We start from the raw sequence: 12,005 nt of genomic DNA, 5'->3' as shown, positions 1-12,005 counted from the left end.
AACATCCTGCATTAATGGGTTTATTTTCCCTGCCATTAACCTCTAACGATAGTTGCTGTCACATCCACGAAGTGGAGTTTCTCCCAAGTTCATGAGTTGTAACTCAGCTCTGCTTCCAAAGCGTGCCGCGCTCCGTGACCTTTCTGTCTATGCAGAAGGTTATCAGAAGTCCCAAGAGGATCTTCCCCCTAATTTCTATCCTAACACTTCCTAATTGTTGGACACTGTCACAGATGATGCTATGGAGGAAGGTGAACGATGCCTGTGCTCCGGCCCACGCGCAGGAGAGCGCCCGTGGCTGCAGCAAACCCGGCTGCGGGCTGGCCCGCTGCGCCGATGCTGCATCCCGGAACGCCACTAAAAGTGCGTAACAACCAGTACCAGGGCAGGCAAATAACCTGCGGGGCAACCCATACTGCACCCTGCACCGTAACCTGCACCCCGCACTGTAACCTGCACCCCGCATTGTAACCTGCATCCTGCACCGTAACCTGCACCCCGCACCGTAACCTGCACCCCACACCCTACCCCGCACTATTCTAAAAGCCTCATGTCCTCCCATGGAAGTATTTTTGCAAGGCTGGTCACGTTCATTCGCTGTGGCCACAAATTCAGGAGTCCAAAATCCCATGAAATTGGCAGCATGTCCGTTCCATGGGAAGGTGTCGGGAAGACCCTGACAAGCAGTTCTTAGCGGGGGCACAGAGATAACCTGACTGCCAACTCGGCCAGCCCGGGCGTCCTCCTGCCTGGGGTCCCGTGTGCTCGCCCCTTGCTTGTGGGGCAAAACCCCTGGTGACCTCGCGCTGTGCTCTGCAGGCTTAGCCACGGAAAAACACATTGGGAAAAGAAAAAAGAAAAAATGGGAGAAAAGAAAAAAGGAGAGGAAAGAAAAAGGGGGAAAAATAAAAAAGAACACAGGGAGAGGAAAAAAAAAAAAAAGGGAAAAAAAGCCCCTGGCAGGGCTGTGCCAAAGGGAAAGCAGCACGACCAGGTCACTGGGACAGAGCTCCCGTTTTCCCCTTCACCAGCACTGGGGAGCCTTTGCTTTCTAGCAGGCACACAGATGCTTCCATGGGATATAGCCGAGGTCTCTGTGGCGGGGAAGGATCACTGACCGGCTGAGAGATGCGATCAAAAACGAACGATACTTCACTTGGAGAAGTTATGGTCAGATTTCTGTGTGTTTTGCCAATTAATATCCCAAATCCAGGAAGGGAAGCGTGCAGTTCTGCTCTCCGGGAGTGCTCGTGTCAGCGGCTCACCGGCGCTGGGCCGCGCAGGCCGGGCCGCGTCGCGCTGGGAGAGGCGCCCGGACCTCCCGCCCTCGCGGGAGCCAGCGCTCCGGCAGCCTCAGCCGCACCGGAGGTGTTTCACGTGCGAGGAGAGGAAGAACTTCCACCCTGAACTACCTGTGGTGCAGCAACGCACGGTGATGCACAGCGGTGCACGCAGTGATGCATGGTGATGGACAGCAGTGCACAGTGATGCACAGCGGTGCACGCAGTGATGCACAGCAAGGCAGTGATGCACAGCGATGCACGCAGTGATGCATGGTGATGCACAGCGATGCATGGTGATGCACAGCGATGCACGCAGTGATGCACAGCAAGGCGGTGATGCACAGCGATGCACGCAGTGATGCATGGTGATGCACAGCGATGCATGGTGATGCACAGTGGTGCACGCAGTGATGCACAGCAAGGCGGTGATGCACAGCGGTGCACGCAGTGATGCATGGTGATGCACAGCGATGCACGGTGATGCACAGCAGTGCACGGTGATGTACAGTGGTGCACACAGTGATGCACAGTGGTGCACGCAGTGATGCACAGCAAGGCGGTGATGCACAGCGATGCACGCAGTGATGCATGGTGATGCACAGCGATGCACGGTGATGCACAGCAGTGCACGGTGATGCCCAGCAGTGCACGGTGATGTACAGTGGTGCACACAGTGATGCACAGCGGTGCACACAGTGATGCACAGCAAGGCGGTGATGCACAGCGATGCACGCAGTGATGCATGGTGATGCACAGCGATGCACAGCAGTGCATGGTGATGCACAGCAGTGCACGGTGATGTACAGCGGTGCACACAGTGATGCACAGCGATGCACGGTGATGCACAGCAATGCACGGTGATGCACAGCAGTGCACGGTGATACCTGGCAGTGCACGGTAATGCACAGCAATGCACACAGTGATGCACGGTGATGCACAGTAATGCATGGTGATGCACAGCAATGCACAGTGATGCACAGTAATGTACGGTGGTGAACAGCGATGCACGCAGTGATCCATGGTGATGCACAGCGATGCACACAGTGATGCATGGTGATGCACAGCGACGCACGGTGATGCACAACAATGCACGGTGATGCACAGTGATATCCAGTGATGCATGGTGATACACACAGCAATGCCCATTGATGCATAGTGATGCCCAGCAATGTCCAGAAATGCACAGTGATGCACATAGTGAAGCCCATTGATGCATGGTGATGCCCAGCGATGCATGGTGATGCAGTGACGCCCAGCAATTCATGGCACCGTGCCGTGGTGCACGAGGAGGTGCATACGCGCACAGCAGAGCTGCCACCTGCGGTGCACCGCCAGGGTCAGGGGTTGGGACAGGAGCCGGGTCGGGCCTGGGTCAGGGGCCAGAACTGGGTCAAGGGGCGGCGTGAGGCCCGGCCCAACCCCTCAGTGCAAGCCCAACAGCAGCCCCCCTTGTCCTGCTCTCCCTGTGGAGCTGGAGGCAGGCGCTGGGGCTGCTCGGTGCCTCCTTCCCTCGGGCACCCCTGGGGACGCTGCTGGTCGCCCCAGATGGCAACTGGAGAACAAATAAAGCATCTTGGATGTTCCCTGGCGCAGGTGTCACTGCCCCGCGCCCGCTGCAGCAGCGGCCCCATGGCACGGGGGCCTGGGGCCTCCCATGAGCCGCGGTGCCGTCTCGCGGAGATGGGGCTGCTGCCGCGGGCAGCAACCCCAGCTCCGGGGTGCCGGGGGCTCCGCACGGAACATACGGTCCCGGCTCATTAGGACTGCGGTGTGCCTGTGCGTAACGTGCTGCGGGGGGTTATTATCCCGCCTCACACTCACTGAGTGTCTATATATATATATATATTTGAGTATCACAGCTCCATGGCAGCTCAGCCTGTCAAGTTATTCATTCACTTGCTCCAGTCTCACATTCATACCCAGTTTGGGGCTTAACTTTTAAAGTGAGACTAATATGTAAATAAAGTATAAAGGACACTTCATATTTAATACATCAGTGGGAGAGTGACGGTTCTTTTTAATTAAATGTGTTCTTTGTGCTCATGTATTTAGATACCAAAATATAGCATTTCACCACATGTATAAAATTGTGTTTGCATTTATTTAATTTGGAGTTCTTTTTTAAAAGCATGTAGTCTTGAATGTTTGTTCTCCATTTTTTTTCACATCATTACTCTGATACTGCTTGATTAGCTCCCTCCCCAGTCATGATTGGTAATTAAAATAGGCATTAAAATTAGTCACTTAGCAATTTTGCTGTTCAATTGGCAATTAAATTACTTAATTGCAATTAAAGTCCTAATTTTAATTGGCAAAATGATAGATGTAGATTTAAGATAATATGTATAAATACTTTAATAAGTGTCTATATAAGGATTACTTAATTACTCAACTTCAAGTTTATGCTGTTAACTTTAGAACTTTTAAGTGAGTAATGAAATTTATATTACATCTATTCTAAGGATATGGTAATTAGGTGCATTACTTGCCGCTATAAGGGTCTCCGCTGTACGTTTCCTCGCAGGGCCGGTGCCATAGGCGCTTGTCGACCGCGGAGGCCCCCGCTGACCGGGTTCCAAGGGGTTCATGTGTTCACAGGCAGCAACGAGCGCAAGGAGCAGAGCCGGAGCGCTGCTGCGAGCGCCGGGGTTGCGCAGGGCGGCCCAGGGCAGCCGCGCTCTGCGCTCGCCCCTCTGCCAGCCGGGGGTTCAGACGGCGGGAAGGGAATCCCAGACCGAGAACGGTGGGAGAAGCTGGGTACGATGGGGCCAGCACAGTCGCACATGAACCACTCCGACTCACATGCTTCTGTGGAGGATTTTGTTTAAAACTTGAGCTTTCTCTGTTAAGGTTGCACTGCTTTTTCTGCATGCCATTCTGTACAAAAAGGCGCTTACAATGAGGATGTCCAGCACAGTATTTTTTTTCTGGCCTTCACTGTGTTGTGTGCTCTCGTCTATTGAAAATAGTAACCATTTTTTTTTTTTGCTTTTGTGGTTTTGGTTTTATTTTAGTAGGGGAACAAGTGCTGTGAGTAGATGCATCACGTAGCTTTACCATAGCAGTTTGCCTTCCAACTGTCACGGAAAATCATGTGTTCTATGTGGCTTTCTTTTTTTCCCACACAGGCTGAGAATTGCAACAGAGGATTCAACCTGGGAAAAAACGCCGGAGCGGTGGAGCGCTGAGCTCGGGAAGGTGCCCTCGGTGCACGAGGCCGCTGGCGCTCGTGAAGGGCCACGTCTGCGGCCTGGCGGCTCCGGCGGCGCGGCCGGGCCCCGCGGTGCCGCGCGGGGCAGCCCCGGGCGCCGTCGATGGGCGGGGACGGCGCGGGGATCCCCGCGGGCGCGCGCCCCTCCGCGCGGCGCCGCCGCTCGCGGCGCGGGCGGGCGGTTGCGTCAGCGGCGGCGGCCGCTGCGTCACGCGCCCCGCCCCGCGCTCACTTTTTCCCTTTCGTCGGCGGCGCCGCGGGCGGGTGACGCAGCGCGCATGCAAATGAGCCCCGCCCCCTCGCGCCCCGCCCACCCCGCCCCGCGGGGCCCGAGGGGGCGGCGGGGGCTGCGCGCGCCCCGACGGGGCGGCCCGGGCCCGTCCCCCCCGCTGCGCCCCGGCCCTGCTGCCGACGGCGGGGGGGAAAGGGAAACACGGCCCCGTGCCCGCCCCGCGCCGCCCCACGCCGCCCCGCGCCCGTCCCGTCGGGGCGCTGCCTGCGGGGCGCCCCGTCGCGGGGGGCGGCCGCAAGGTGAAGGGCCGCTCCCACCTTAAGCCGTGCGCTCGCGGTGATGTCACGTCGGAAATTTACCAAAGCGAGCGGCGGCCGGCGGGGCGCGCAGATCCAGCCCCCTGGACGGCTGATTGGGCGCGCGGCGCTGACGCGCGCTGACGCGCGCAGCCTTTAGGTGCATGTTGGCTCCGGAACAGGCGCCCACATAAACAAAGGCACATTGCGGCGCCGCCACTCCGCCCGCCCGCCTCGCTCCGCGCTGCGCTGCCGCGCACGCCCCGCGCCGCCGCCCGGCCCCTGCATGAGCGCGCAGGACCCCGCGCTCCGGTGAGTGCCCCGCGCTCCGCTGAGCGCCCCGCGCATCGGTGAGTGCCCCGCGCTCCGCCGAGTGCCGCGCAGCCCCGCGCACCTGTCGCGCGGCGCCGCCGGCGGGGAAGTTGCGCGGTCGGCGCCGCGCGGGGCATGTCCCGTCCTCGCCGCAGCCGCCCCCGCGGGGCCGCCGCGGGATTTCCGCGCGCGGGCGCCGTCGGGGCAGACGCGGAGCTGTCGCGGCGGGGAAAGCGCGGGCTGCTCGGCGCGCCCGGCGCTGGGACGTGCTGCCGGAGCCTCCTCCGCGCCGAGCTGTCCGCGGAGAGCGCGAGGGTCGCGGGAGGGCTGCGCGCGGGCGGAGCGGCGCGCCCGGGACAGGCGGAGCGCGCGCGGCTTCCCCCCGCCGGGGAGCGCCCGGCCGCACGCGGAGCAGCAGCCGCCGCCGCGGAAAGTTTCCTCTCGGCGGGCAAAGTTTGGCGCCGCGGGGGCTGCACGTCTGCCCGGGCGGCGGGGCGCGCAGCCCGCGCGGGCGCTGAGCGGCGCGGGCTCTGTGCGTTGCAGGGAGCGCGCCGGGCAGGCCGGCCCCGCCGCGGGCGGCTGAACGCTGGGAGCCGCGCCGCGCTCCGCGCCCCGACGCTGTCCGCCCGCCGTGCCCGCGAGAGCGCCTCTCCGCCGGCTGAAGGTGGGTGCGCGGCGCCGCGGCCGCCCCTCCGCGCCCCGCGTGCCGCTCCGCGCCGCTCACGGCGTCTCGTTCGCAGCCATGCCCTGCGTCCAGGCGCAGTACGGCTCCTCGCCCCAGGGAGCCAGCCCGGCCTCGCAGAGCTACAGCTACCACTCGTCGGGGGAGTACAGCTCCGACTTCCTCACACCCGAGTTCGTCAAGTTCAGCATGGACCTCACCAACACCGAGATCACGGCCACCACGTCCCTGCCCAGCTTCAGCACCTTCATGGACAACTACAACACGAGCTACGACGTGAAGCCGCCGTGCTTGTACCAGATGCCCCTGGGCGGCCAGCAGTCCTCCATCAAGGTGGAGGACATCCCGATGCACAGCTACCAGCAGCATGGCCACCTGCCCGCGCCGGCCGAGGACATGATGCCGCACTCGGGCTCCGTGTACTACAAGCCCTCCTCACCGCCGACACCCTCCACACCTGGCTTCCAGGTGCAGCACGGCCCCGTGTGGGAGGACCCTGGACCCCTGCACAACTTCCACCCCAACTACGTGGCCACCACACACATGCTGGAGCAGCGCAAGACGCCCGTGTCGCGCCTCTCGCTCTTCTCCTTCAAGCAGTCGCCACCCGGCACGCCCGTGTCCAGCTGCCAGATGCGCTTCGAGGGGCCGCTGCACGTGCCCATGGGCGCGGAGCCGGCGGGCGCACACCACACCGTCGAGGGGCAACCGTTTGCCGTGCCCAGCGCGCTGCGCAAGCAGCCACCCATGGCCTTCCCGGGGCTGCCGCTGGGCCACGCGCCACAGCTGCTTGACAGCCAGGTGCCCTCGCCACCCTCGCGGGGCTCCCCATCCAACGAGGGGCTCTGCGCCGTGTGCGGGGACAACGCCGCGTGCCAGCACTACGGCGTGCGCACCTGCGAGGGCTGCAAGGGCTTCTTCAAGGTGAGCGGCGGCGCGGAGGGCTGCGCAGGGCGGCGCGGAGCGGGGCGGGCGGGCGGGCGCGCTCCCCGCGGATGAAAATCACTTAGGACAGAGCACCGTGTCCAGACTAACCAAGCGGAACGGAATTCCCCCGGGGCAAATTAAGCTATCTCTTTATTTTGCCATCCTGATTGAATAATCCGATCATTTTAAATAGCGAGGGTCTCCGAGGAATGTAAATAATATGAATGCCCACGGATCTGTATTTGCCGAGCGGCTCCTTCCCCGCGCGGAGCCGCGGGGCGGCCGCCCGTTAGCGCTGCCCCCCTCGCGCCGCTGATGCGCGGGGACAGGGAGCGCGGAGCGGCGGCGGTGGCGGGCGCGGCTCACGGCGGCTCCCGCAGCGCACGGTGCAGAAGAACGCCAAGTACGTGTGCCTGGCCAACAAGAACTGCCCCGTGGACAAGCGCCGCCGCAACCGCTGCCAGTACTGCCGCTTCCAGAAGTGCCTGGCCGTGGGCATGGTGAAGGAGGGTGAGTGCGCGGCCGGGCGCGGCGCGGGGCGGCGCGGGGCGGCGCGGCGCGCTCAGCGGCCGCTCTCTTGCAGTGGTGCGCACGGACAGCCTCAAGGGCCGCCGCGGCCGCCTGCCGTCCAAGCCGAAGAGCCCGCAGGAGCCCGCGCCGCCCTCGCCGCCGGTGAGTCTGATCAGTGCGCTGGTGAGGGCCCATGTCGACTCCAACCCGGCTATGACCAGCCTGGACTATTCCCGGGTAAGCGGCGGCGGCTGCTCGCGGGGGTCCCGGCGCGGCCCGACGGCGCGGCCGGCTCGAGCGCGGCGGGCGGGCGGGGGGAGCGCGGGCAGGCGGAGCCTGCGGCGCCGCCCGGCCCGGCCCGGCCCGGCCCGGCCCCGGCCCCGGCCCCGGCCGCCGCGCGCACCAGCGCTCGCCGCGCCTGCCCGAACGGCCCTTTGCAGATTGAAAGCGGCGACCTCGTAGCACCGGCCCTAATTGAATTAATTGCCCCGGAACATCTAATTTCCTCACTGGTCAGAGAGAGGTTTAATTGTTATGAAAACCCGGCTCCCCGACTAGAAACGGGGTTAGCAATTTCACGGGTTATATACTTTAGAGAACCTCATTAAGTGCTTTTTAAAATGAATTTCCAGTTCCAGGCTAGCCCTGACTACCAGATGAGCGGGGATGACACCCAGCACATCCAGCAGTTCTACGATCTCCTCACGGGCTCCATGGAGATCATCCGGGGGTGGGCAGAAAAGATCCCCGGCTTTACCGAGCTCCCCAAAACAGACCAGGACCTGCTCTTCGAGTCCGCCTTCCTGGAGCTCTTCGTGCTGCGCCTCGCTTACAGGTACCGCCCCGAGCGGGCCCTGCGGGGCGCCGCAAACCCGGCCTTTCAGGGTCCACTGATCTGCATTTTATTAACTCCTCCGTAATTAGGTGCCTCTTAAATCCTTCATTTATTGCTCCTCAAGTAATTAGTTGTTTAGCTTTTCTCCCCCCATCTTGCTTCTCTTTTTCTTTTTTTTGTCTTGCTTTTTGTCTTTTTTTCTTTTCCTTTTTTTTTTTTTTGCTTTCCCTTCTTTTTTTTTTTTCTCTTTCTTTTCTCTCTTTCCGTATTTTCCCCTTTCTGATCTGCCTTCCTTCCTTCCGCTCATTCATTCTCCGTTCATTTTGGGCTTGCCCTGTTCTTCGCAGGTCAAACCCCGTGGAGGGCAAGCTTATTTTCTGCAATGGGGTTGTGCTGCACCGGTTGCAGTGCGTCCGTGGCTTTGGCGAATGGATCGACTCCATCGTGGAATTCTCCTCCAACTTGCAAAACATGAACATCGACATCTCCGCGTTCTCCTGCATCGCTGCCCTGGCCATGGTGACAGGTCGGTGCCTCCTTCTCTTTCTTTTCCCCGCCGCAGCACTAGGCATCGCGCTGCCCCTGCGCTCCGCGCGCTGCTCACCTGTAATGGCTGCATCCTTGTCTTTTGCAGAGAGGCATGGGCTTAAGGAACCCAAGAGGGTGGAAGAACTGCAAAACAAGATTGTAAATTGTCTCAAAGACCATGTGACTTTCAATAACGGGGGATTGAATCGCCCCAATTATTTGTCCAAACTCTTGGGGAAGCTCCCTGAACTTCGCACTCTTTGCACGCAGGGGCTGCAGCGCATTTTCTACCTGAAATTGGAAGATTTGGTGCCACCTCCAGCAATAATCGACAAACTTTTTCTGGACACTTTACCTTTTTAAGACTCTTCCCATGCACTTATGTTGAACTTAAAAGAAACTCCACCTGTCTGAAGGGGGATTCATCTGGGCGCAAAGCGGCACCTTTGGGTGCCAGATTCCCATCCCCAAAAAACTTGCTAACTTCCTGCAGGCAGAACGTGAATGGGCATTTTGGCTCTGGGGCATCATGGATTCAGATCATGGACTACACAAATACCATGGTATAAACTTTTTATTATCAGCTTAAAATGAATTTATTATTAAGGACTTCTGGTTAAAAAGATGAACATATCTGGCAACGCCGGGTGCGCAGCTAAGACTCATATGATGACAAAAGTATTAAAGTGACCCACAAGTCTCACCCTCTTAGAGTTTTCGGCTGTAAAAGAAAGCTGTAATATATACTAAAACCTAAATGTTGCGTGGGTGGCATGTCATTAAAGAAGGCAAAGGCTTGTAAATTTATCAGTTTGGCTTTTTAAAAATTATTCTGATTATTATGTGCCTATTTATGAATAAATATTGAAAATAATACTAAAAAAAAAACTAAACATGTTTGCAAAAAAAGGAAGAAATAAAAATAAATCATAACAGGGAAGCATGATGATTCTAGGGTGACAATGTTATAGGCACTTGCTATTTCAGTAATGTCTATATTCTATAAATAGTATTTCAGACACTATGTAGTCTGTTAGCTTTTATAAAGATTGGTAGTTATCTAAGCTTCAAACATTTTCTCAATTGTAAAATAGGTGGGCACAAGTATTACAAAACCGAACTCCTCGACAAAGGGACACATAGTGTTTGTAAACACCGTCCAACATTCCTTGTTTGTAAGTGTTGTATGTACTGTTGATGTTGATTAAAAAAAAGAAGTTTATATCTTGATTATTTTGTTGTCTAAAGCTAAACAAATCTTGCATGCAGCAGCTTTTGACTGTTTCCAGAGTGCTTATAATATACATAACTCCCTGGAAATTACTGAGCACTTTGAATTTTTGTTTTGTTTCTGTTTTTGTTTTTTAATGTCTAAAATTGTCGGTTAATATATTATTTTATGTTCGAGTAATATTTTTAATATTGCCATATTGTGTAATATTTTTCTTTGTATATTTCCAGTATGGCACATTATACGAGTCACTGCCTTTTTTTCTATGGTGTATGACAGTTAGAAACGCGGATTTTTTTTTTTCCTGATAACTCTTTCTTTGGGAAAGACAATTTTAATGTTTACAACAATAAAACACGTAAACGAATAGACTTTCGTCTTCTTTCTGTCTAAGTGAGAAGCACCACCACCAGCATCCATTGCAAATGCAGGACAATAGCCTGACAATGTAGTAATAAACTGCAGAGGAGGATGGATGGGGCTGTTTCATTTAAGTAATGTGTGCAGCAGAACTTGCCAGCTCCGCGGGAGGAGGAAGAGGAAAAGCCGCACGAGAAGGTTGGTCCTTTCCCGGCTGTTACTCGGGCGGCTCCCGCGGCGGGGCTCGCACGGGCAGCGCCGCGGGGACGGGCAGCGTCCGCCGAGCGCGGCCGGAGACCCGCGGGGACCGCCCGGCTCTGCCCGCGCGTCCCGCCCGCGCGCAGCCCCGCGGCTTTCGTTCCGCGCCGCCCCCCGCTGCCTCCCCGCGCGCGGCAACCGCGGGGCTCGCGGACGGGCCCCCGCCGTCGGGGCGGAGGCGGCAGCCGGGACTGCGGCTCGCGCGGGCTCTGCCCACGCGGGGATCTCCTCGGCGGCCGCGGCCTTTCCGCCGGCCCCGGCCGCTTCCCCGGCGGCGGGAGCAGGGGCAGGGGCAGGGGCAGGGCGGGCGGCGCCGCGCGCGGGGCAGCGGCGTCGACACGGGGCGGCCGCGGAGCCGCAGCGCCCGCCGCGCGTCCAGAGCCGCTACCCGCCTCGCGCGGCGCTTCTCTCCCGCCGCCGCCGTTTCCCGCCTCACGCGGCCGTTCTCTCCCGCCGCCGCCGTTTCCCGCCGCGGTTTCCCGCGTGCGGCGGGGCTCGTGAGGGGCAGCGCCGCGGCGGGCGGCAGCGAAGAGGTCTCGCTGCCCCGGGTCTCCAGCCCTCGCTCCTTCCCCGCGAGCCGCCGCGCGGTCACCCCGGGGCCCCCCCGCGCGCCCCGCACGGGGTCTGGAGGCGCCGACGGAGCCGGCATCGGCCCGCGGCGGCGCCCGCCGGGTACCGGGCGCCCCGGCCGCGCTGGTCGCGCCCCGCGGCTGCTGCCGGCCGGCCCCGCGGAACGTCGGTGCGCGCGGGAAGCGGGGCAGGAAGGGCCCAGGTGCGGCGCGCAGCGGGGTAAGCGGCGCGGCCGTCGGTCGCGTTTCTCCCCGTGCCTGCCTTTAACCTGCTCTTGCGTGTGCGATCGGGAGAGGGACAGGGAGAAACAAGCGGGGCGAGCGGGAGCGGAGCCGGGTCCCGGGCCGGCGGGTGCCGCCCGCCCTCGCTGCTCCGCGCTCGGCGCCTGCCGCTCGCTGCGGGCCTGTCCTGGGCACCGAGTGGCGACCAAGGCCCCCGAGCCCCTGCGCCGGCTCGGCGGGTGCGCGGAGCCGGGGCAGCCCTGCAGGGAGCCCGTGGGCGGCTCCGTGGGTGTCCCTGCTCCCGGGCTCAGCGCAGTGTCCGCAGGGCAGCGTCTCCCCGCAGCAACGTTTGAGGTGTCCGTGGTGGTGACACTGTCCCTGCTTGTCCTGGCGCACCAGGCTGGCACCGGGCGCTCCGCAGGGCCAGGCCTGGGGTTGTGCAGAGCCCGGGCCCCCCGCGTTGCTTCGTGCTGTTGTTTCTGGTGAAGGGGCCCTGCGCCGTTCGCTAGGCGCAAAGCGCGCGGCTGGGCTGGGCATAGACAGTTCAGA

At 60.1% G+C, this 12,005-nt stretch overlaps 1 protein-coding gene across 3 annotated transcripts; it reads left to right on the top strand.

Annotated features, from left to right (window-relative positions):
• Window positions 1-5,955: 5,955 nt before the first annotated feature.
• NR4A2 (nuclear receptor subfamily 4 group A member 2) lies at window positions 5,956-9,498 on the top strand. Of its 3 annotated transcripts, XM_088519801.1 has the most exons (8): window positions 5,956-5,998; window positions 6,075-6,484; window positions 6,617-6,940; window positions 7,324-7,453; window positions 7,527-7,690; window positions 8,086-8,288; window positions 8,636-8,814; window positions 8,923-9,498. In XM_088519801.1, exons 2-8 carry the CDS (start codon window positions 6,077-6,079, stop codon window positions 9,177-9,179), a joined length of 1,665 nt encoding a protein of 554 aa, XP_088375927.1. In that variant the 5' UTR covers window positions 5,956-5,998; window positions 6,075-6,076; the 3' UTR covers window positions 9,180-9,498. The 3 variants fall into 3 exon arrangements, with proteins under 3 accessions (XP_088375927.1, XP_088375925.1, XP_088375924.1); XM_088519799.1 differs by having other exon boundaries at window positions 6,075-6,940; window positions 8,092-8,288; XM_088519798.1 differs by having other exon boundaries at window positions 6,075-6,940.
• Window positions 9,499-12,005: the final 2,507 nt, after the last annotated feature.

This window comes from Tinamus guttatus, unplaced genomic scaffold (genome assembly GCF_059628265.1).
Source record: "Tinamus guttatus ecotype Peru unplaced genomic scaffold, ASM5962826v1 Tinamus_guttatus_pri_ptg000073l, whole genome shotgun sequence".
NCBI classification, from domain to species: Eukaryota; Metazoa; Chordata; class Aves; order Tinamiformes; family Tinamidae; genus Tinamus; species Tinamus guttatus.
Note: the sequence above shows the minus strand (reverse complement) of the source record. Positions and strands in the feature narration are given on the sequence as shown.

Excerpts from the sequence above, each read along its gene's own strand:
- NR4A2 (XM_088519798.1), top strand. The coding sequence starts at position 6,077 with ATGCCCTGCGTCCAGGCGCAGTACGGCTCCTCGCCCCAGGGAGCCAGC. Across the intron at positions 6,941-7,323 it reads GCTGCAAGGGCTTCTTCAAG|CGCACGGTGCAGAAGAACGC; the intron begins GTGAGCGGCGGC and ends CGGCTCCCGCAG. Across the intron at positions 7,454-7,526 it reads CGTGGGCATGGTGAAGGAGG|TGGTGCGCACGGACAGCCTC; the intron begins GTGAGTGCGCGG and ends GCTCTCTTGCAG.